General features: G+C 41.5%; 1 protein-coding gene across 2 annotated transcripts in view; it reads left to right on the forward strand.

Moving 5' to 3' along the window:
• The first annotated feature begins 7240 nt into the window (after positions 1 to 7240).
• The window catches only part of SHISA9 (shisa family member 9), a 249914-nt gene continuing 236047 nt past the window's right edge, over positions 7241 to 21107 (forward strand). Inside the window, exons 1-2 of one of the 2 annotated variants that reach the window (XM_043493851.1) lie at positions 7241 to 8519; positions 15252 to 15379. In XM_043493851.1, the coding sequence (XP_043349786.1) occupies positions 7939 to 8519; positions 15252 to 15379 (709 nt within the window). In that variant the 5' untranslated portion in view covers positions 7241 to 7938. The remainder of the gene's footprint in view (positions 8520 to 15251; positions 15380 to 21107) is intronic. The other variant, XM_038419502.2, reaches the window with a different exon arrangement.

Consider the following 21107-nt stretch of genomic DNA (forward strand, 5'->3'; position numbering starts at 1 on the left):
CAAAACAGTGACTCATGATTTTGGTTGCCTGACTTGAGACAGCATTTCAGAAGTGCTGAGCACCTTCTCTCTGAAAATTAGGCTCCTGAAATGTGTCTAAAATTGGTACACCCAATATCATTGGGCACTTTTGAAAATGTAGACCAGCAGCTTTATAACACTGGAAAAAAAAGATACCCAGCTTTCCCCAAGATGCACCACTCACTTGTAGCTCTAGAAAAATCACTGACACAAAGCTGGCAGAGGTGAGATAGCTGCATTCTGCACCAGCTGCCCCCTCCTCTGGCATATGAGGAGAGAAGTAATGTGTCCAGGGTATTCTTGGGGTAGAGAAAAGGCACGCTAGAGTAAAGCTTGGCTACCTGTGATCCTCCACTATCACAAGGTCACTTATAGATCTTAAGCAGTAGCGTGGATCAGCTACTCTCATATTTCAGGGCCAGGCAGCACTGGGTTATGGATTTCTCCGTGCAGTGCACCTTCCACTATGCCTGAGCTGAGCTCACACATGATACAGAATTTCTCCCATTGCCTTTAAATGTGTGACATATTAATGCTATTTTAGTCAATTTAAAAAGGGTTTTATGGCTCCCTCTGAGCACTGCACAGTTGAACTCATGACAATGAAGGCATCTGGCTTTGCAAGTAGAGGAATACAAAATCCAGTCCTAATTTCTTTTTGAAGAGTTTCTAAAACATTCCTAATTTTTTTTTTCAGTAACCAGTGGCATGTCCAGAATACATGATGGTGTGGTGTGCTATAAAGGTTCTATTGTCATGAGTATGGAATGATCTGCAGTGGCCACTCTGTTAACTGCCGTAGCCCACAAACCCCAGGGCAAGTTACCCATAGTTCTGAATTCTGTAGACAGCCCTGATTTTTAATGAGCAGAAACGTAAGTTATTTTCATGAAATTGCAAATACTATTATAATTCACGAGCCGTATCAATGCTGCAGAAGTTAGAAATTAACTGACAATTTGCTGTGTTCCAGAGGCAAAGCAATAGCCATGCAATAGACAAACTAGGGCACACCTAGTTTATCAACTATTCTGCTTAAAGCATTTTTGGACTTTTGGCATGTTTCCTTTTCCTGTATATACAGATAACCTGTGCATTGTAAATGGATTCCCTAATATATTTACAAGTATTCAGATTACATTTTAAATTAAACTGAACTTGTAGAAATGAATAATCTAACCTTAAACAACTAGAACTGTCAAGGGTTCTTTATCTCCATTCAAAGAGAGAAAATACCCAAACGTAAGCAACTACTAAACTTACAGTTTTACATTAGGATTGAAAAGGAGAATATCAGGTGTTAAACGTAGTTTCAATATTGTAGAACTGCAGTGAACTGTTTTCCCCGGGTGAGTCAGGAAAACATGGCTTGCATGCTAATTAGCTTTAGCTCATGAAGTGCTTGCCATTGGACTGGCAATATCATTGGTGAGCCCACTGTTACATGCTTGTCATATGAAGCTAATTTAAATAAAATATTAAAAATTGCACTTCTACAGCAGCATGATGCGTAATATTTTCTCAGACCTAGCACATTCTGTTACAATCTCATTATGTGTGTGCAAACGTTTTTTAATGGAAAGGTCCAAAGGAGTTCAAGAGTGGACTTAGACACATGCCCAAGAAAAAATGAAAAAGGAAAGTTAGATTTAGTATCAAATCACAATAGCCAGATTTTCAGACAGTGATGCACTGGTATGATGGTAATCGGGCCATTGTATTTGTTCCTCCTTCTCTTAGTGGAGGAACTGGACATCAGGCAGGGCTCGGGGTGGCATGATGCATCACCATGCAAGCAGAACATTTAGGTATTCCAAAGAAACAAACCAGGTTCAAAAAAATAAAGTAAATCAAGGGACCCACCTTGAGAATTTGTAAACCACCGATCTCCTGCAGTCTCCGTGCTGAACACATTTAGTTCTTGAAGCCTTTCTCTCGTGTCTCAAGCTACCCTCTGGATGCTCCCTAACACATAAATGTCCTCTTTAAAGATCAGTGACCAAAACTGTACTCAGTACTCCAAAAGCAGCATGGCAAAGGACTTGTATAGAGGAATCATCTCCTTTGTTTTCCAAATGTATTAAATCTCTTATCTATACATCCAAGCACCCTGTGATATTATGAGTTATTACTGTCAAGAAGATGGATATTGACGGCTTCATTGCAGTTGCCACATGACACTTCTTCTCACAGAATGCCCCTCACATCAATACTGTCTAGGGATCGAGTACTGTCTGGCTACTGTTGTAGTAATTTTCATGGCTCTGGAATGTCTGTTTAATAATAATGATTAAGGTGCAGGGCATTAATGACTGGTTAGAAGGAACTGATGGCTTATGGCCCTCTACTGAGCCTTTCACCCTAGTCAGTCATTAATCCCAGGGAAATGCCCTGAAGTCAATATTATTATTATAAAATGAAAAATATGAAATATGGATTTTTAAACATGGCAATTGCAATTGGTATGTACACAGCATCGCTAGAGTAGATGCCTATCAAATTGCTCTCAACATTCAGTTTAATTCATAATTATTATTTCTTGCTTGATTTTCAACCTTGCTTTAACCTTACTTCCCCATTGTCAATAAAGGGATGCTGTAGTGATTAGCTCTAACACCTTAGATAGCTAAATACAACATATTATACACATAGTGTTATGAATTAAATTATTTTACATATTTTGTGAGTGGTGCTGACCTGATGCACTTAGAGACCAAATTCTGTTTAGCCATAAAACAAGCACAGCATGGGCAGTGGTATGGCAAACTTCCTCAATGCCTCACCAGCATGGCTCAACCTTGATGCAGACAGGCCATGTTTAATGGTGAGAAAGTCATCCTTTTTCCATGCCCATGTAATACTTAGTTTGACTGCTAGGACTGATAAGGATGTCTGCCAGGAAAAATTATAGTAATATTTTTATTAGATAAGTATATGGAGTGTCCATCACTATAATGTCTGTGGTAACTTGGTGGAAACCATTTGTTGCTGATATAAAGAACATGACTCTACTAACAAACTTCATAACATTTTAATAGATTATGATAATGGTTTTAACATCTACACCATTTATTAATTGTTTGTATAGTGCCTAGAACAACAAGGCTCTGATTGGAGCTAGGTGTTACTGAAATGCCACTGCTACTAACGATGGTTGAATTGTTTGCCTAACTCTTATTGAGAGCTGGCTTTTTACTACTACAGGACTTCCCAACAAGAAGCCTATTATTCTAACAAATTTGGGCTACATCCTGTCATTGATTGGCATCTGAAAAATCTCAGTGACATCAATGGGAGTACTTGGGGCAAGGGGGGAGTCATAGTAGGATCTGACCCTATGTAAAGCCTGATCCTGCAATGGACTACTCATATGGCTAAGGACTATTTGCCTGAGTAAGGCAGCAGAGAGAACCCCATAGGTATGAGTTGGGAAAAAAATTATTCTGAAAGGCTACAAGTTTTCAGCTGTTTTGGAAGCAAGTAATAATATTTACCAGAAAATATTGTGGAAACTATATAAATATTTTTCATTTTAAACCAATATCAATTAACAAAAGGGTTTAAAAAGTGATAGTGTTGTAGTAGGATTTTATGTTTGTAATTTATATAATTTAGAATAAAAAATAAAGAATAATAATGTAGCATGTATTAAATGCATTGCTGTATGATTTCATGAAGTGAGCTGTAGCTCATGAAAGCTTATGCTCAAATAAATTTGTTAGTCTCTAAGGTGCCACAAGTACTCCTTTTCTTTTTGACTCTAAAAATGAGTGAGGCACCTATCAATGGGGACAAGATAGCAGTGATCAAAACCAGCCTGGGATAACTCCCTAAGGAACTTGATGAAAGAATTAGATAAAGAATGAGAAGGACAATTTAAGAAAACAAGCACTCATCAAACAACAATTGATTACAGCATGACGGTGCAAAACTCATTGGTCCTAATGAAGGAAAATCATTATATAAACCGGGTGCCTTGCCATGAAACTTTGGGTTCGTCCTGCCAAGACTTTCCTGGAGCATCATTTCGTGACCAATGGAACCTGGCTCCTCCCTACCCGTGATCAACCTAGCTGGCCACTAGGTTGATCCGGACGCTGGACTGGTAACTATAACATCGACTGGTGGGACTGTGCATGTGTGTGGTGTGATTGAATGCATATGCTAATTGTTGTATTTTTAATAAATGTGGTATATTGCCTTCTCCCCTAAAAAAGATCATGTGTGCTTCTTATAAGCATAACATTTTTGGTGGAGAATACGACCAGGGGTTCTCAAACTGGGGGTCGGGATCCCTCAGGGGCTCACAAGGTTCTTACATGGGGTGTGGAGGGGAGTTGCGAGCTGTTGCCCTTCAACCCAAACCCCACTTTCCCTCCAGCATTTATAATGGTGTTAAATATATAAAAAGTGTTTTTAATTTATAAGGAGGGAGTCGCACTCAGAGGCTTTCTATGTGAAAAGGATCACCAGTACAAAAGTTTGAGAACCACTGTGATAGACTATAGCTTAAAACTGTAAAAGTCTAACAATCTGATCCAAAGTCCATTGAAGTAAATGTAAATCTATTTCCTGACTTCGGTGGGTTTTGGATTAAGCCCTAATGTTGAACAATACTTCCTTTGTCACATAATGGCCCATATTCTACCATAGTTCTATTGTGCAAACTCCCATTGCTTTCAATGAGATATCTGTGTCTGAATAAGGGTAAACTACAGCAACTTCTTGTTTCTTTTATAATATTTATTATACTTAATGATTTCACATTTTGATGATTTACAATTCTTTTTAGCAACTATATTTTGTAATTGAAGTCATTTAAAAATAAATTGTAGAGGGCCCAGTACCATAGGGTCCTGGTCCATGATTAGGGCTCCTAAATGCTACGGCAATACAAAAATAAAATAAAATAAAATAAGGCAGAGCGTGTAATTGGAGTAGAGACTTCAAATTAATGAGTTATAGGCCTGGTCCAAACCCCCGCTTAAGTCAGTGGGAGTGTTTCTGTTGGTTTCAGTGGGCTTTGAATTATGCCTTGTGTTTCCCAGTTCTACTCCCCGGGGCAAATCACTTAGAAGCCGATTCTGATCTCATTTCAGTTAAGCAAGTGGAGTTCCTGGTGTAACTGAGATTAGAATCTGGCCTTAATCCTTCAGGTTTTGCCTTTATTAGAATTTAAAAAATCTTTCCATTGTTATCTCTGGTTCAACTAAATTAGTGTTAACAGCCCAGGTTTGGGTTTAATTTATAGTTTTATTATATCTACATATTTATGGCCCCAATCCTGCAGAGCACGTTAGCACCTGCCTAACAAGTGAAATCAATGGGACCACTCAGGTTTGCAAAGTGACACACCTTCTCAAGTGCTTGGCGGGCCTGGGGCCTCTATCTCTGTATTTGATTATAAAATACGGTACAGCTTCATTTTGTGCAGCATCCTCAGTACAAACTCTACCACAAAGTGCTTTATAGAGTTAAATAATACATAATAGAAGAGAGAAATATAGGCAAGGCAAGAAAGAGATGATTGCTGATGAGATTTGAAAAGAGATGGAGATGAAGATGGAGGTTTTAGGAATTAAATATTAACACCAAAGAAAGCTGGATTTGAATGGAACTGATTGTTTTCCTCTGCTGTGGAATTTCATGGCTTTATTTCCTACCCACTGGCCAGGGATGCCAGGCTTCCTGTCAAAACGCTCAGTAGACTCACTGTACTTAGAGTCTATTTTTAAGAGATGGCAAAGGATCGCAATTAGCTAACTACAGCCCTCTCAGATTCCAAACGTCTGCTTTGTCCTCTGATTCACCTTTCTGCTTACTTACTGACTCTTAACAATTCCCATAGGAAGCTGGCTGAAGCCCTGGAAATGCATCAGCAATCCAGCCCTCTCGCAAAGATGGGAAAGAACCACCACTGAATTGTGACCTGCCACCCTGCACACTGGCTTCAGAGCCCCATCAACAAGCCCCTCTTCCTTAGAGATAACAGCAGAGAGGCCCTGGTGATGCAATCTGAGATATAGGAAGAGGAGATGGGAAGCTGCTTTAAAACACAGCCCACAGTCTGCTAAGCCACACTTTAGTGGACTTCTCCTAGCATTTGGTTGGCAGCATAGTATTCAGGAAAATGTTCTCACTATTTCTGCAGGTGATTTCCAACCAAGTGGTGGAGAAGAGAAAGCAGAGTAACTAGGATGGAGTGAATCACTGAGAAGTCTTTCCTAGGATCAAAGGCGTGTTGGGAAGGAAGTTATTTTAATTGTGCATCTGATAGCCTGCAGTGTAAGGATGTCCTCAGGAGCCAGCCTTACTGGCTGACAAAGTACTTTTTTCAATAAATGATACAAGGGAGTTCGGGTCTGAAAGACAAGAAGGTAGGATCATTCCATAGCATAGGTTATGACGAGTACACCGTGTTTACACTTCCTGCCATGTAATAGCCATAGTCTCATACAGGTTTAGATTTTTTCTGGTCTCTATTGCATTCGTTATATAGGTAAGTGAATCTTAAGAGACTGATAAGAGGATTAGGGTGTAAGCAGGGTTTTACATAGTAAACTGTTCTCTTCAAGTATCAGGAAAGTGGCAGCTGCTCTCCCCGCCCTCCAAGTACCATATAATTCCCGCATTTGTTCAAATCCTGCCCCCATTCGGAGGGACGTGGGGTCAGACTCCAAAGGTGCGGAGTAAAAGCAAAGTCAATGCAAACTGGTGCAAAAGGTCGTTGTTCGTCTCCCACGTGGCTCTCCGGGCTCTCCTGAAGAAATGCATCGGGGGGGTAGCACCTCAGCGAGGCTTCTAGCCTCTTCCCAGACACCTGCCTCTAGCATTTCCCAGTCCCCCTTTTCTGTTATTTCCAGAAGGGCTGAGCCGTGTGTCTGATTGTCCCTTTCATCCCCATTGGCACGCTGTCTCCCCAGGTGGCGGGCAGCTCCTCACTCACGGCGGGCAGCGGGGGGTGGGAATGGGCTGGGGAGAAAGACGCCGCAATGTACCGCTCAGGGCTTCGGAAGGGAGGGGGAGGAGCAGCTACTGCACCTTGGCTCGTGTGGGAAACCCCCTCCTCGCAAAGGACCCTGCTGTAGGACCCAAGGGCGGGGAGCAGCGGCCAGCTACAGCGGAAGGGGGCTGCTCTGGCTGTGCGCGTTGGTGCCGCCAGCCTCGGAGGCATCGCTGGGGCTCATGTAGGCGGCTTCGCTAGACGGATTTTGCTTTCCAAATCCGCATCTCCCTCGCTCGTACCCGCGCTGCCCGCCAAATCGGATTTTCCCCTTGGTGACAGCGCTCGCCCGTCAGCTGCCTGCTGCAGGGAGCCCGGGCGCCCCGCCGCGCGCTCTCGCGGACGCTGTCAGGATGCACCGGCCCCTCGTCTCCGGTGGGGCTCCACGGGCTCCTCTTCGGAGGGAGAGAGTTTTCTCGTAGGACGGGCCGGGCTTTCTCACAGGGCGCGGGAAGCGGGGGGGGGGGAGGGGGGGCTTCCCCTGGCGCCCGCAGGTTTCACAAGGCTGCGCGAGGAGCTTCTCCCGGCGCCCGCTTCTCCCCTGCTCTGCAGAGCCCGCACCTCACCCCTCCCGCTCGCCCCAGCCCCACCGATCCTTCCCCCCCCCCCCAGCCCTCCTCTCATCTCTGCCCCCTCACTCCCCCGGCCCCCTCCACCCCGCTCCACTCCTCCTCCTCCTCCCCCCTCCTCCCCCTCGCTCCTCTTCTCCCGCACGCTCCGCTCTCGAGTCCACAAGTGCCGCTCACTTCGCTCCGCTCGCTGGGAGCTGCCGGGGCTGGGGGAGCCCGCCAGGCAGGCGGCGGCGGCTCGGCCCCCTGCCCCTGCCCCTGCCCCTGCCCCTGCCCGCGCGGACCAGGCTGCTGCCGGCGCGAGCGGGCTGAGGCAGCGCGTGGCCCCCCGCCCGAGCCCCCTGTATGTTCGGCTCCTGGCGCCGCGCAGCAGCCAGCAGCTCGGGCGGCGGCGGAGGCAGGATGAAGGGCTTCCTCCGGCTGGCCCTCGGCTGCTTGGTGGCCGACCTGCTCACGCTGGTGTGCCGGGCGCAGGAGAAAGCCGGGCAGCACCTGGGCAGCATCGTGGTGCTCTCCGGGGGGAACCACTCCAGCTTTGGGGAGCACGGAGACGCCTCGGAGCCGCCCCCGACCCCGGACTTCTGCCGGGGCTACTTCGACGTGATGGGCCAGTGGGACCCGCCGTTCAACTGCAGCTCGGGGGAGTTCGTCTTCTGCTGCGGCACTTGTGGCTTCAGGTTCTGCTGCAAGTTCAAGAAGACCCGGCTGGATCAAAACACCTGCACGAACTACGAGACGCCGGTGTGGATGAACACGGGGAAGCCTCCTGCCCGCATCGACGACCCCCTGCACGACCCCACCAGGGATAAAACCAACCTCATCGTCTACATCATCTGCGGGGTGGTGGCGGTCATGGTGCTGGTGGGGATCTTCACCAAGCTGGGGCTGGAGAAGGCGCACAGACCGCAGCGGGAGCACATGTCCAGGTAAGGCTCCGCGCCGGGGGCCCCTCCCCTCCCCCCACCCGGAGACTATACCGGCGCCCATGTGTCCCTGCTCAGCAAACAGCTCCCGCCAGCCGGGCTTTGCTGCAGGGCCAGGCTAGACAGACCAACTTTGGAGAGCAGGGCTCCAGGCCTGCGCCCCGCACCCGGCTTCTGACTCCCACGGCCAGCAGCACCAGACAGCGTTCCTGAGACCGCCCAGCCACTAAGCCGTTTTTAACCTGCAGTGCTCGCCTCCCTCCCCTACAAGGGCCAATAACTGTTCTTGGAAATATCGCCTCCAAACAAAAAAAGCCCAAGTCCAGGCACAAATGCGGGGTCTGAATCAGCCTCGGGGGGGGGGGGGGCTGCTGGGTTCCCCCCGTCAAGCCCCTGACAAGGTTTTTACCTCTCAACAGAAGGATGTAAACAAATCCCATCCCTCTCTCCCTCCCTCTCCCACTGCAAAATGGTGTTGACAGGACTTCCCCCCGCCCCCCGCTCTTTGTCCTGAAAATGAGGTTGGAGGGTAGAGAGGGAGAGACCAAAATTGTCCTATTGTAGAAAGATTCTAACGTTTAATGTAACCCAGCTGCCTGCATATCAAGCCTTTTCCCCCCAGTTGCTACAGAGGCAAACTGTAACCAAATATGGAATGTAAAGGTCTTTATTGTGTGTGTTACACTCTGTGTGTCCACAATGCAATGGCTGGGTTACATCAAAGAGAACCTCCCCTACCTAGAGTGAGGCATCCTGTGTACTTGTCTCTCCAGGGACTGGCTGCCTGCTGGTGGGCAGCTCAGGACACAGCCCAATTGCTCTAACATCATACTCCAGCACCCAGATTGTCACGGCCCTTCAGAATCAAGGGATAACATATTTGTCCAGTTTTCAGTCTGCCTGATTCATTATGCTAAGCCCAGACACAGGAAAGCAAAACAGATGGGGAAAGACCGTTGCAGATTTTTTAAAAAAAGGCAAATAGCGCCATTAAAGAGTCTAAATTGATTCCAGCATCTTGGTCAACTTTGGAAATGAAATACAATTGCAAGGACCCATTCTACTAGACATGCAGCATGGCAGAAGGTTTTCTATCTCCCTGACTGATGGTTGATAGAAATGGAGTAATTCACAGTCAGAGCTTTAAAGCTTGACTCAAGAGTCACCCTTGGAAAGATAGTTCATGACATCGACAACACCTGGAGCCTTATTACTTGTCCAAGTTTCTGTATTGCTTTGTGATTAACTGCCTTCCCTGAAATGAACAGGGAAGCCACCAAAAATAGTGCTGCAAATGCATCACCAGTTCACTAGCAATTATTTACTATTTATATCCTGGCTGATATGGATTCATTTTTACTACTGAGGAACAAAGCAGACTATAGAATTTTTAGTCAACTCAACACTGTGTGTCTGTGGTAATTCTGGAGAGACTGTCTTTTTGTTAAGCAGGGTATAAATAGTAAGACATTTTGAGAATCCTGACCCACGAAATTGATAAAAAGAATACATGAATCCTAAAAAAAACCCATAAACCCTACTCTGGATCTGTTAGCCAAAGCTTTGGTAAAATAGCTTTATTCCCATCTGCTCATTCCATTTCTGTAGTGTTTACATGCAGGTAAAACAGCAGGTGAGTTTAGACACTTCATTTGCAAAAAAACAAACAACCAAACACATGACAGAGAGACGATGAAAACAGTGCATCCATCTCTGTTCAGCTCTGGTTAGATCAGTCAGTCACATTTCCAGTAGTAGAAATATTTGGTTTAAAAAATGTCTAAAAGGATATATCTATCTTCTCTCTATCAGATACAGGTATGAAGGGTTCTGAAACGATATTTCTATCCCTAAGCCTATGGATACAGAATGATAGGGGATGGAATATCATTCTAAGCCCCTTCGGACCTGTATCTATATAGATTAGATTGCTGAAGTGGGGCTCAGAAAGGATAGCTGTTGCCCTGATTAGTTAATATTGTTGAAACTCATGTACTTTTTTATTCATAGATCTCTTACGGTAGGATTATTTCAGAGATTGTAGGAACCTACAAGAGTCAGGATGATAATGGAAAAACAGACGCCCACTCAGTACACACAATGGATATTCCACAGCTGTTAGGAAATTGCTACAACTTTTTCAAAAGTTCTCATCACAAATATACAGGGTGGGATTTTCGAAACCATCTAGGGAATTTGGATGCTTAATTTAATTTTTCACACAGTAGCTGAGATTTTCAGAGACTGCCTAAGGGGATGAATGGCAATCTCCTTGTCCTCAACCTATTTAACCAAAGCACCATATCCTGGCTTGTTTCAGGGTTCTGGGGGAGAAAGAAGGGGGGCAGAGCTCTGCACAAAGTTTTACGATGTAAACATAAGTACTTGCTAAAAAACATTTCATAGTACCAGTAAGTAAGACACTATATATCCTATCTAGATATCTGCCTTCTTATATGGCACCAATCCCCATGAGGTCTATAAGAAATGAACATGGCTTCCTATGCTCTGCCTACATTCAATGTCATTTTTGAAAACATAAATTATAAAGCCCTGGTCATGAGTGAGTTAGTTAGGTCATGTTGAAATGATGGACTTGATGTTAGAAATCCTGGTTAAAGGTTTTACCCCACTATTTTTCATTAAAGTAGTTTGCTTGGTTTCCACTGCTTGCTGTGTTAATCCATTTTGGCTGGTAGTGAGAAGCACACAGAAGCTGATTTGCTTTTTTTAGTCCCTCATTTGACAGTGTCTCATCTTCCAGGCCAGGCTGAGAGTATAGCTAACAAGGAGGGACACTATTACTTTAGCTTCCTTAACTAGCTAATGGATACCTGAAACACTTGAATCCTTTTAACTTTATAAACAAATTCACTTAAAGAAAGAGTGGCATTACTTATCGGAAATACAATACACAATATACTGGTGTGCCCATTTTATTACGAATGACCAAAACATGCAAAGCTTTATTTTTAATCACATTACATTGCTGAAAGCTGCTTTTAATCTGAAATTTTGTATATGCATGTAGGAAATAAGAATGTTGTCTAATTTAGGGCTAGACTGTGTCATTCTTACTCATCTTGAGGAGTACTTTTTGTGCAGACAGTCCATAGATCTGCTAGCAAAGTAAGGTACTTATGTGAACAAGGGTGTCACAATCTAGCCATTAGAATTATCAGGTATGGTTTCTTTTACCATACACTGCACTCTGCTTGCTGTTATCTGAAGATATTTGTTTTGACATTAAATGGCCATTTTTAAGTTTTATAGATGATTTGTCAGTTAAAATGCAGAAAAAACATTGACAAGATAAGCAGACTTATTCAGTGAAAACCATCAAACTAATTCATATCTTTTTAGGGATGCTATGTAGTTCCTGTAGTTTAGACAAAGAAGGCAAAGTGTGACCCTTGTTCTATTTTAATATATTACTCTCTTTAGATTGTGGTGTTGGGTGAAGGTGGAAGAAGATAAGGGGAGGTGGAGAAGGATAAGGATGGCTCTTACATGGTATGCTTCCCATAGGATTCTAAAGTATTGTGCATTCCTATTTCCTAACACTACCTCTTAGTCTTTAGGTAAATTTGTTCAAAGTTAAGAGAATTAAAGTGTTTCCTTTATCCATAGGCAAAGAAAGAGAACTAGTGTCCAAGAAAGGAATATAGTGTCCAAGACAGCATTAATTCTCCCTCTGAATCTTCTATCTCCTATGAGAGGTAGTAAGGAGATAGATGTGGTGGTGGTGGGAAGAATTATGGTAGGGTATCCCCCCTTCTGAGGGAGTTATGTTGCCAGGTGAGATGGAGAAGATGGGTAGCATTGGAGAGAGGTCTGTCTCCCCAAGTTGTTGCCCTAAGATGCAGTTGGATTTTTCTGTAAATAAAAACATAGCATCATATACTGCCCCCCCTTCACATGGGAGATGTGCACATAAATCAAGAGCAGTAAAGGGCCTAAAGGCCAAAATCTGCAATCAGATCTGCACTGTTATAGCTCCTATTTTTGTTATAACTTAAACAACTTAAACATATAACTTAAATGTTTACGAAACATGTTTGAAAGCAGCCTCCTGAATATCTTATGAACCCACCTGAATTTTCCCACCCTCCAGAATGCGCTGATTTTCCAAAAGGAGTGTGCTTGGGGACAAAATAGTCTGGATTGCCAAAATACTGAAATCCTTTGTGTGAAATTAATTCCCAGATTGGTTTTGACCCACTTTTGGAAGCAAAAACAAACAACAACAAACCTTTAATGAAATCACATCTGTATGAGCCTCTTCAAACTTGTAGCCATAAGGGAATTGCCTGACTAGATATGCTTTATAACTTCTTAAAACAGCATTACAGATCCACAGAGCAAAATCTTACCATAAGAGATATCCTGAAGATTTGTGACACGATTAAATAGCTTTGGGCTGATCTGATAGGTTGAAGACATTGCTCCATATATGTATGATTTCCATCATTATCAATGTAGGGAACAGACAAACGTCTCTGATTTGAAGATTATCATCTCATCCTGTAGAATGCATTTTCTTAAATTCATTAAATGTGAGGCATATGTATAGTGCCAATATAACTCTCTTATTTATTTCTTTTCCCAGTGAGACCTTTAATGACACCTTCTTCAGATATTTATAAGATAGTACCATTCAACCAGTCTTTATTGTACTCGATGGAGATACAATACAGAAGCAAAGTCAGCAAGTGAAAAACTACATATGGGTAAAGAGTAAACACATGGTCATATTTACTCAGGTTAGCCAAATGCATGGAGGGAAGAAGCCCTATGAAACAGCCTGTTGTGTCGACAGAGTTTCAGAAAAACAAGCACCCTAAACACCAAGTACTGTATGTTGTCATTGTGGTACATAAACATCCACTACCATTTAAAATTACATGAGCAAATCCTCAAAAGGGAAGAATGTGAATCTTAATCTGTAATATTAATTAAGACAATAATATGTCATCTATGTTTGATCTCCTATATATGTATCTTTTTTCTTGGATTCTATGAGGTGTTGAGCATTCTTAATTTTCACTGATGTAAATGACAGATAAGAGTGTGCAGCATCTTGCTTGAGATGTTCAGCTCCTTGAAAGATCAGGCCCTTTACCTGAATATTACAATATAAATGGAGGTAATGTTTTGTTAAAAAACAAAACAAAAAAGACATCCTGCAGATAAAGAGGTTTCTTTCTTTTGTCCTGGCCTTTGGCATTCTTAATGCCTGGTTGATTATTCAGTAATTAGCAAACAGTATTGCTTTTGAATTAGTATTAGACAATCTAAATGTGCCCAGATTTTCTAAGGTTTGGATTTTAAGAGCAGTTTAAAATAATAGGAGTTGGATACCTAACTCCCTGAACCCCCTTTGAAATAGTGAAGACTTCACTGGTATTTTCAAACACAGGGAACAGTTAATCTGGTAGCATGTGGGATGTTATTTAGAGTATATAATGAATAATATTTTACAGTAACATTAAAGGCAACAAAAAGGCCATCTCTAAAAGCCTGGTCTCCTAGACTTGGGAAATACTAATCCATGCATGAGATTACACCATTTTAACTCCCAGAATGAAGGCGAGACCTGTCATTTGCATTTCTTCCTTTTCCAAAAATGTGTCCAGCTGCCTCTTGAATTAAATCTATAATGCTGACAAACAATTTATTTTGTATAAACAAATTCTGCATACATTAATTAGATATGAGTGGTCTCCCAGCTTCAGTCCATAACTTGTTTTCAAACTGTGGTTTGTAATATAATCATTTCCTTTCAGGATCATATTGTACATACACCTATGAGATCTCTGCTAGTGGCCTTTTTTTCAGTTATGTAAGACAGCTCTGCTACTCTTGCTGTATAAGTATTGCTTCATATTGAAGTGTTGCTTCAGTACCTTAAATAATTTTGGTTACTTTCTTCTAACTTTTTACAGTATCATCAGGTTGTAACACAATCAGAATTGTATCTCACATTCTAATAGCATTAAAATGTCCACAAACATGAGGGAACATCTTATTGATTATCTTATGTGCACCAAAGAGCAAAATCCAGCTCACGATTTCTCTATCTGTAACCCACACATTTATATGGAGCTATTCTTCGATATTTCAATATAGCACATAGCAACTAGGAAAATAATTCCTGTCGCACTGGTTCAGAGGAAGAACTGTACTGCATTTGCCTCGACTTTCATTAGTGAATGTATTTATTAATTTATAAACCAGATGCAGTATCTAGGATACTATATGTAATTTTACACAAAAACAAACTAAACTGGGCATAGTGCCTAGGAAAAATATCCATTCTCTTTAAAAATGGATTAAAACGGTCCAAATCTGGTGACAAAGGAGGCAAACAATGGTCAGCGAGGTACAGAACTGAAAACACTTGCACTGAACCCTGAAGATATTAATAACACATGCCATATCATTCCTTTGCCTAAGGCCAGGGCTTTTGCAGGGGGACCAGTTATTTTCTATGGCACAGTAATGGATCAGCTACTTATATGACATACACCTAGTGCCAATTCTGCTCCTACTGAAGTCAGTGACAAAACTCTCTTTGACATCAATGGGAGCAGGATTGAGCCCCTATTAAACTGTGACTCTACAGTATATACATTGTAATGTACAATATCAAGAACTAAAAGGACCAGAGTACATTGCAACTGCATGATATATTTTGCAGATTAATTCTAATTGAGTTTAATTTTTATTCTTCAGGGCTCTTGCTGATGTTATGCGACCTCAGGATCCTTGCACAACAGATCACATGGAAAGAGACCTAAACATTGTAGTTCATGTGCAACATTATGAAAACATGGAGACAAGGCCACCTGCAAATAATTTGCGTAAGTTGCATTATATTTTATCACTGATTTGCCATGTGAATGAATGAGAGGATTATGATCAAAGGAGCTAGGACATGGGTTCTTGTTAATCAGAAAATATTCCTTATAATGCCTTATTATTGAATTAGATTTCATCAAGGACTTTATAGTGTCAAAATGGCATTTTCAATTGAACTAAAGTTAAATTATTGCATTTATTTGGGATTAGTTTTGGTGGTTGGCTGCCATTTATTTCATATCTCTGTCTGTTATTGAAAAAAGCATTTTCATTCAGTTCAGATTATGACCTATTCACTGTTTCAGTATACTTGACAGAGAATACAAAAGTAGCCAAGTTTATAGTAAGACTTATAGGATGTTTAATAAGACTGTAAAGTCCAAAAAGAAAATGTTCTGTGTAGGTATTTATACCAATTGTACAACCATAATGTCTGAACACCTTCCAGAAATGTAGTAAAGAGTAAGTAACTGGTATTTGTCACACATGTCTCGTTCCTTCCCTTCATCCCTTTTTCTCTCTCCAAAGAGATAATTAGGGGAGAATTGTTTTATTCTTTTATTTTATAGTAGCTGTGCTATGTGCTTGTATTATTGAAAGCAATGTCAAAAAAGTGCACTTCACACTTGGTATGGAATGTGGCAAGGCTTCAGGTGGCTTTTAGATCCTGTGCAAGCTTGTTCCACAGTCTTGGAAGACCCCCTAAGAAAGCTCTTTCTCCTGCACAAATTAACTTTTCCTTTCTGCTGGGCAGGTTTCTCTCTCTCTCTCTCTCTCTCTGTGTTCAAATTCAAGGTGTTTGTGAAAGAAAATAGCAGAATTCAGAATAGCAGGCTGCAATGGACAATTTCTTTTGTGTTGTCTATCTACAATGTGCATTCTACTGCAGAAGTATTATGGATTTACTTCTTGATGTGTTTTAAGTATATTTAAAATCACCAGCTAATTTGTCTTTCATGTGTCTTTCTTCAACTATATAGAGCTGACAGTTTGACCATCTTTGACTGGGAAAATAGGTTTTGCTTGGATCATATTGTATAATTGTTTTGAAGCCATATCATACCATCTGCTGGTAAAACACGTGGGGGGTGGAGGGTCAGAGAACCCAGATAAATAATGGCATTTCTCATAAATACCACTCTTTGGGGGTAGTGGTGGAGGCTAGATGTGATTTCCCCCTTCTTTGGATACCAGGTATCAAGAGAGGAAAAGCTCCAATTTATAGTGAAGCTACTATGTACGGTGAAGCCTGGCCTCCTATTATAATCTGGATGCATAGCTTCCTAAGGAATCACTTGCCCTGCACCATTGAGAGGGGAAATTACAGAGCTTTACAGAAGCAACTAATTCCCCCCCCCATTGGCATCCATTCAAAAATACACCAGCTTCCAAAGGGAGTTTACACTCTTGTCTCAACCAAAGGAGCCTTAACTGCATTGAGCACATATGAGCTTTCAAAGGTTTGATGGAAAGATGGGAGTGTATGATATAGCCACTGCATCTATCCCTGCACTCCATATACCAATTCTATGCTTACTCCCGGGGGAATTCTGTTCCAAAAATTAAAAATTCTGCACACAAGATTTTAAAATTCTGCAAATGTTATTTGTCAAAATAACACTATATAATCACACCAGTTTCAATTATTTTGGTAATTCCTTTCCAAATACCAGTCAGCAAGTCACACAATTTCCTCAGTAGTAGAGAGTTAAAGAAACCCCTGTAACAACCCAGTTCCTGTTTCTCTGCCCCCTCCGCACCCTGAGCCCTGCTGGGGGGCCAGACACTCACACCCCGTCTGCCCCCAGAGCCCGGCCAGATGCTCATATTCCATCCCCGCCCCCCAAAGCCCAGCCAGGGGGCGAGAGTGCCAGACACTCACACCCCTTTCCCCCCAGAACCCAGACATGTCCCTGCCAGCCCAGACACTCACACCCCCAACCCCCTAGAACCCAGCCATGGCCCCCCTCAGCCCAGACACTCACAGCCTCTACTCCCTAGAGGCCATAGATCCAGAGGGATGCTGGGTCCCAGGCTTGCACGGACTTTCCTGCATGCCACCGCCTCCTTCTTTCAGGGCAAGCTGGGAACTGCAGCTGCTGGTAACCCTCCAGTTTCCTCCCCCCAGCCTTGTCTTCTATTTGTGAGCTGGGCTCTGCTGGGTCCAGTGGCCCCTAGTGGCATCCAACATCTCTAAAGTCCATTTCTGTGAGAGGGAAAAAGGAAATTCTGCATGCACAACATTAATTTCTGCAAAATTCTGTATTGCACAGTGGTGCAGAATTCCCCCAGGAGTATATGCTGTTTGGTTTTCTTTGAATAAAAGGAGAGGCACCTCCTTCCTATGATCAGGTTTTCAAGCAGGGAAGGTGCATAGTGGTAAAACAATTAGGTGCAACCCCATTCACCCCCATATATTAAAATAAGGTTAAGAATCTAGGTTACAGACAAAAGCCAGGAAATGCACAACTTCTTATTTCATTGCTCATTTCTGGGTATTTCAGAAATCTTCACACTGGGCGTTTAACAGACAGTACCTTATATACTGCGGTATACAAGCGCAAAACAGCAGATCTTTATTAACCTCGTATTTCTTAGATTTATCAATTTTAGGTACCATGTTTAACTCAATGATGGTACATGTTTGCAGAACCAGGATCTGAGTTCATTTTTTAAAAGTACCTTAGACTTTTTGGTGCCAATCCTCAATTGATGCACAATACCATAGGCTCATCTGACAATTTACACAAGCCGAGGATCTGCCCCTTTGTATTTCATTTTCTTTGCTTTTCATGTTACATAAGGAAATGGAAATGAAATCTGAAATGTATGCAGACATTAGCATGATATTCTTGTCAGGTTTATCATAGTTACATAAACAATTTTAAATATGTTTATTATATAACTGATAAATCTTCATTACTTTTGTGCCATTATAATCAGTCATGAAAATACATACTTAGACAAAATGGGATTAAGCCACTCAACAGAATTAACTGGTGCTTTAGAAGCTATTACATTCTGTCAAGTGAATATGTAGGGTACAGAGTGAAATCCTTTATGAAAAAATATTTGTGAAATTGGTAGAAGGCAGTTTTCTACATCAAATATTTTAGCAGTTTGAAATGTTTATGGTGGAGTTATGAAAAACTAGAAAATCTGGCAGCACAATCACCAACCTGTAACAGTACGGTATTACCCAGTGCTAATGTTAAAGAAATGAGCAATCTTTTAAAATATGTTTTTGCAAGCAAATAAATCTGAAACTTGAGTATGGTTCATAAGTCTAATCACAAGTTACTACATATGTAGAGCAGATGAAGTGGTACAAAATTACTGCATCAGCTGATGGCTACTGTAGTAGTAATACTTTAAAGTTACAATCTTCAGAAACACCTCAAACTGAGACTGAAAATTGCTGTCACAAGTTCCTTGAAGTCATCCCTCTTGTATTGTTCCATGATGCAAGAAGACAGGGAATAGTTTCATAGCCACTATGTACTTTTCATAGAATTTTTTTTCAAATGTATTAAAGATTAATTTTTAAAAGCAAAGTATTATTCAAGAGTTTTAATTTGAGCGATTATTCATTTGCTCTTTCTGATCTCTTGAAATGCCACTTTGCTGATGCTGCCAAATCATACTGAAGCTGCTTCAGAAAGAAGAACTCTATCAAAATGAAATACCTTGCATGAACTCTGACATTGAAAAAGAGCGTGCTTAAGTCTTTAGACGACTTTTTACTAAAGGAAAAGGATTTTCTAAGCAGCCTGCAGTTAGCTCTGCTACTTGCCAAGATTAGGAATCCAACAAAAAGCTAAAATCATTCAGAATAAGTGCAAAAAGTTCCCATGTCTCTGCAGCCCAGTGGATTGTAACTTACTTGGTTTGCCATTCTTCTTTTTCTGAGTATCCATCTTGATGGATCTGGAGAAGGACAGACTTTTGTCCTGTGCATATCTGAATCCAGACATGCTAAATGCTCACTGCTTAAGTCTTCTTTGACCTTTAATGGTTGTTACTGTCCATATTTCTCTTCTAGTAATGTGCCTTATTTTGGATTAAAGCCAAAACAGCTTCCTATATTTTCCTTCATCAACTTGCATTACCACCAAATAGCGAATTGACAGTGAACAGCAAGCATTCACCAAATAACATAGCATTCAAGGGGCTTAACAGGAAATATTAAAGAAAATTAATTAGTGGATAATTCTATTTAAAATATATAGACATTTGGAAGTCAGGAAAATATTAAACCTTGTTGCAAAATCTTGTGTTATATGTTTTTGTTAATTTCTTTTAAACTTTCGTAATTCTTAAGAGAGCAGCATAGTGGATCAATCTTCTTTTGTCATATTTTTCCCATTGATTATTACGTTAGGGGTTGGTAATTTATTTATCTTGTCAAGATCATAACGTAGATGCAGTGTGAGTCTAGAGTCTTTGAAGCTCTGCTCCTCATCTCTGGAATATGTTTCCCACTACTATTCCTAAATCTCAGTCTGACAGCATAGTGAAACAAATGGTTACGTTAGTGTTACACACTGTCCTACAGATCGGCAAAATCTCAGTTCCATAGTAATAACTCACCCTGAAGTAGTCAACCGCCTTCCTAGTGCATTGATGGGAACCTGCAAATTCCCCCAGCTATAGGTGGCTAAAAAATGAAACTACCTCTACATTATGGATTTTTTTCCTAAGGTGAGAATTGTTTGTATAAATTGTCTAAATTTTAATTGAGTTGGGAGAGTTATGGGTTATTTTTGAATTTTAATTTTTTTTATTAAAAAGAAAAGGAGTACTTGTGGCACCTTAGAGACTAACAAATTTATTAGAGCATAAGCTTTCGTGAGCTCACGAAAGCTTATGCTCTAATAAATTTGTTAGTCTCTAAGGTGCCACAAGTACTCCTTTTCTTTTTGCGAATACAGACTAACACGGCTGCTACTCTGAAACCAATTTTTTTATTGTAATTTTTTATTATTAACTACAGGAATGTGTAAGTGCAAGTGAATTGGCAGCGCTTATGTGAAGGATATATTCTGTTATACTGTAGTAAGTGGCCAGTGTTATAAAGGCCAAAGTTCTGGACTCCATATAGTGGTGATTATAAAGGAGTTTCAATGTATTGAAAAGAATTATGTGTTTAGCCATTTTTTCCATTTGGGACACTGGATATTTAGAAAGAGGATGATTCTTTTGAAGCGATTATGTGTTAAAATAACATGTTCCATACCGTTGTATACGGTTAGTTTGTCAAAACAGTAGGCTTAGAATGCAAACCTGTGTACTGTATTTTATCTGCGTTTGTTCTGCTTTATGCTACTTATGGGGGGGGAGCAGCATGAGAAGGCAGAAGAAATATCCCCTAAAGATCACCTGACAAACTGCCTTGATCCAGAAACTAGCAGGAGAGAAGCTGGGAAGTAGAGGCAAATGTTTGACAAACCTCAGTCCTATTGCTGTTATGTGCTAGAGTGGAATATTGTGGAGCCGTCGGGGTGGAGGGAGCCAGCATACGCATCTCATTGATTTGAAGCTGAACACAGCTACCCATATTTTTGGTGGCTGCTTTAGCCACACATTAACATCTAATTTATATGTGTTGGCTCATATAGCTCCCTCAAAATTTTGATGAGATGCCATTACCCTTAAAACTGCGGGGAGGGCTGTGATGGATGAAAGCAACCCGCTGCACACCAGGCTGACAATGATTCCAATAGGTGTAAA

The sequence above is a fragment of the Dermochelys coriacea genome, chromosome 10, assembly GCF_009764565.3.
Source record: "Dermochelys coriacea isolate rDerCor1 chromosome 10, rDerCor1.pri.v4, whole genome shotgun sequence".
Classification (NCBI taxonomy): Eukaryota; Metazoa; Chordata; order Testudines; family Dermochelyidae; genus Dermochelys; species Dermochelys coriacea.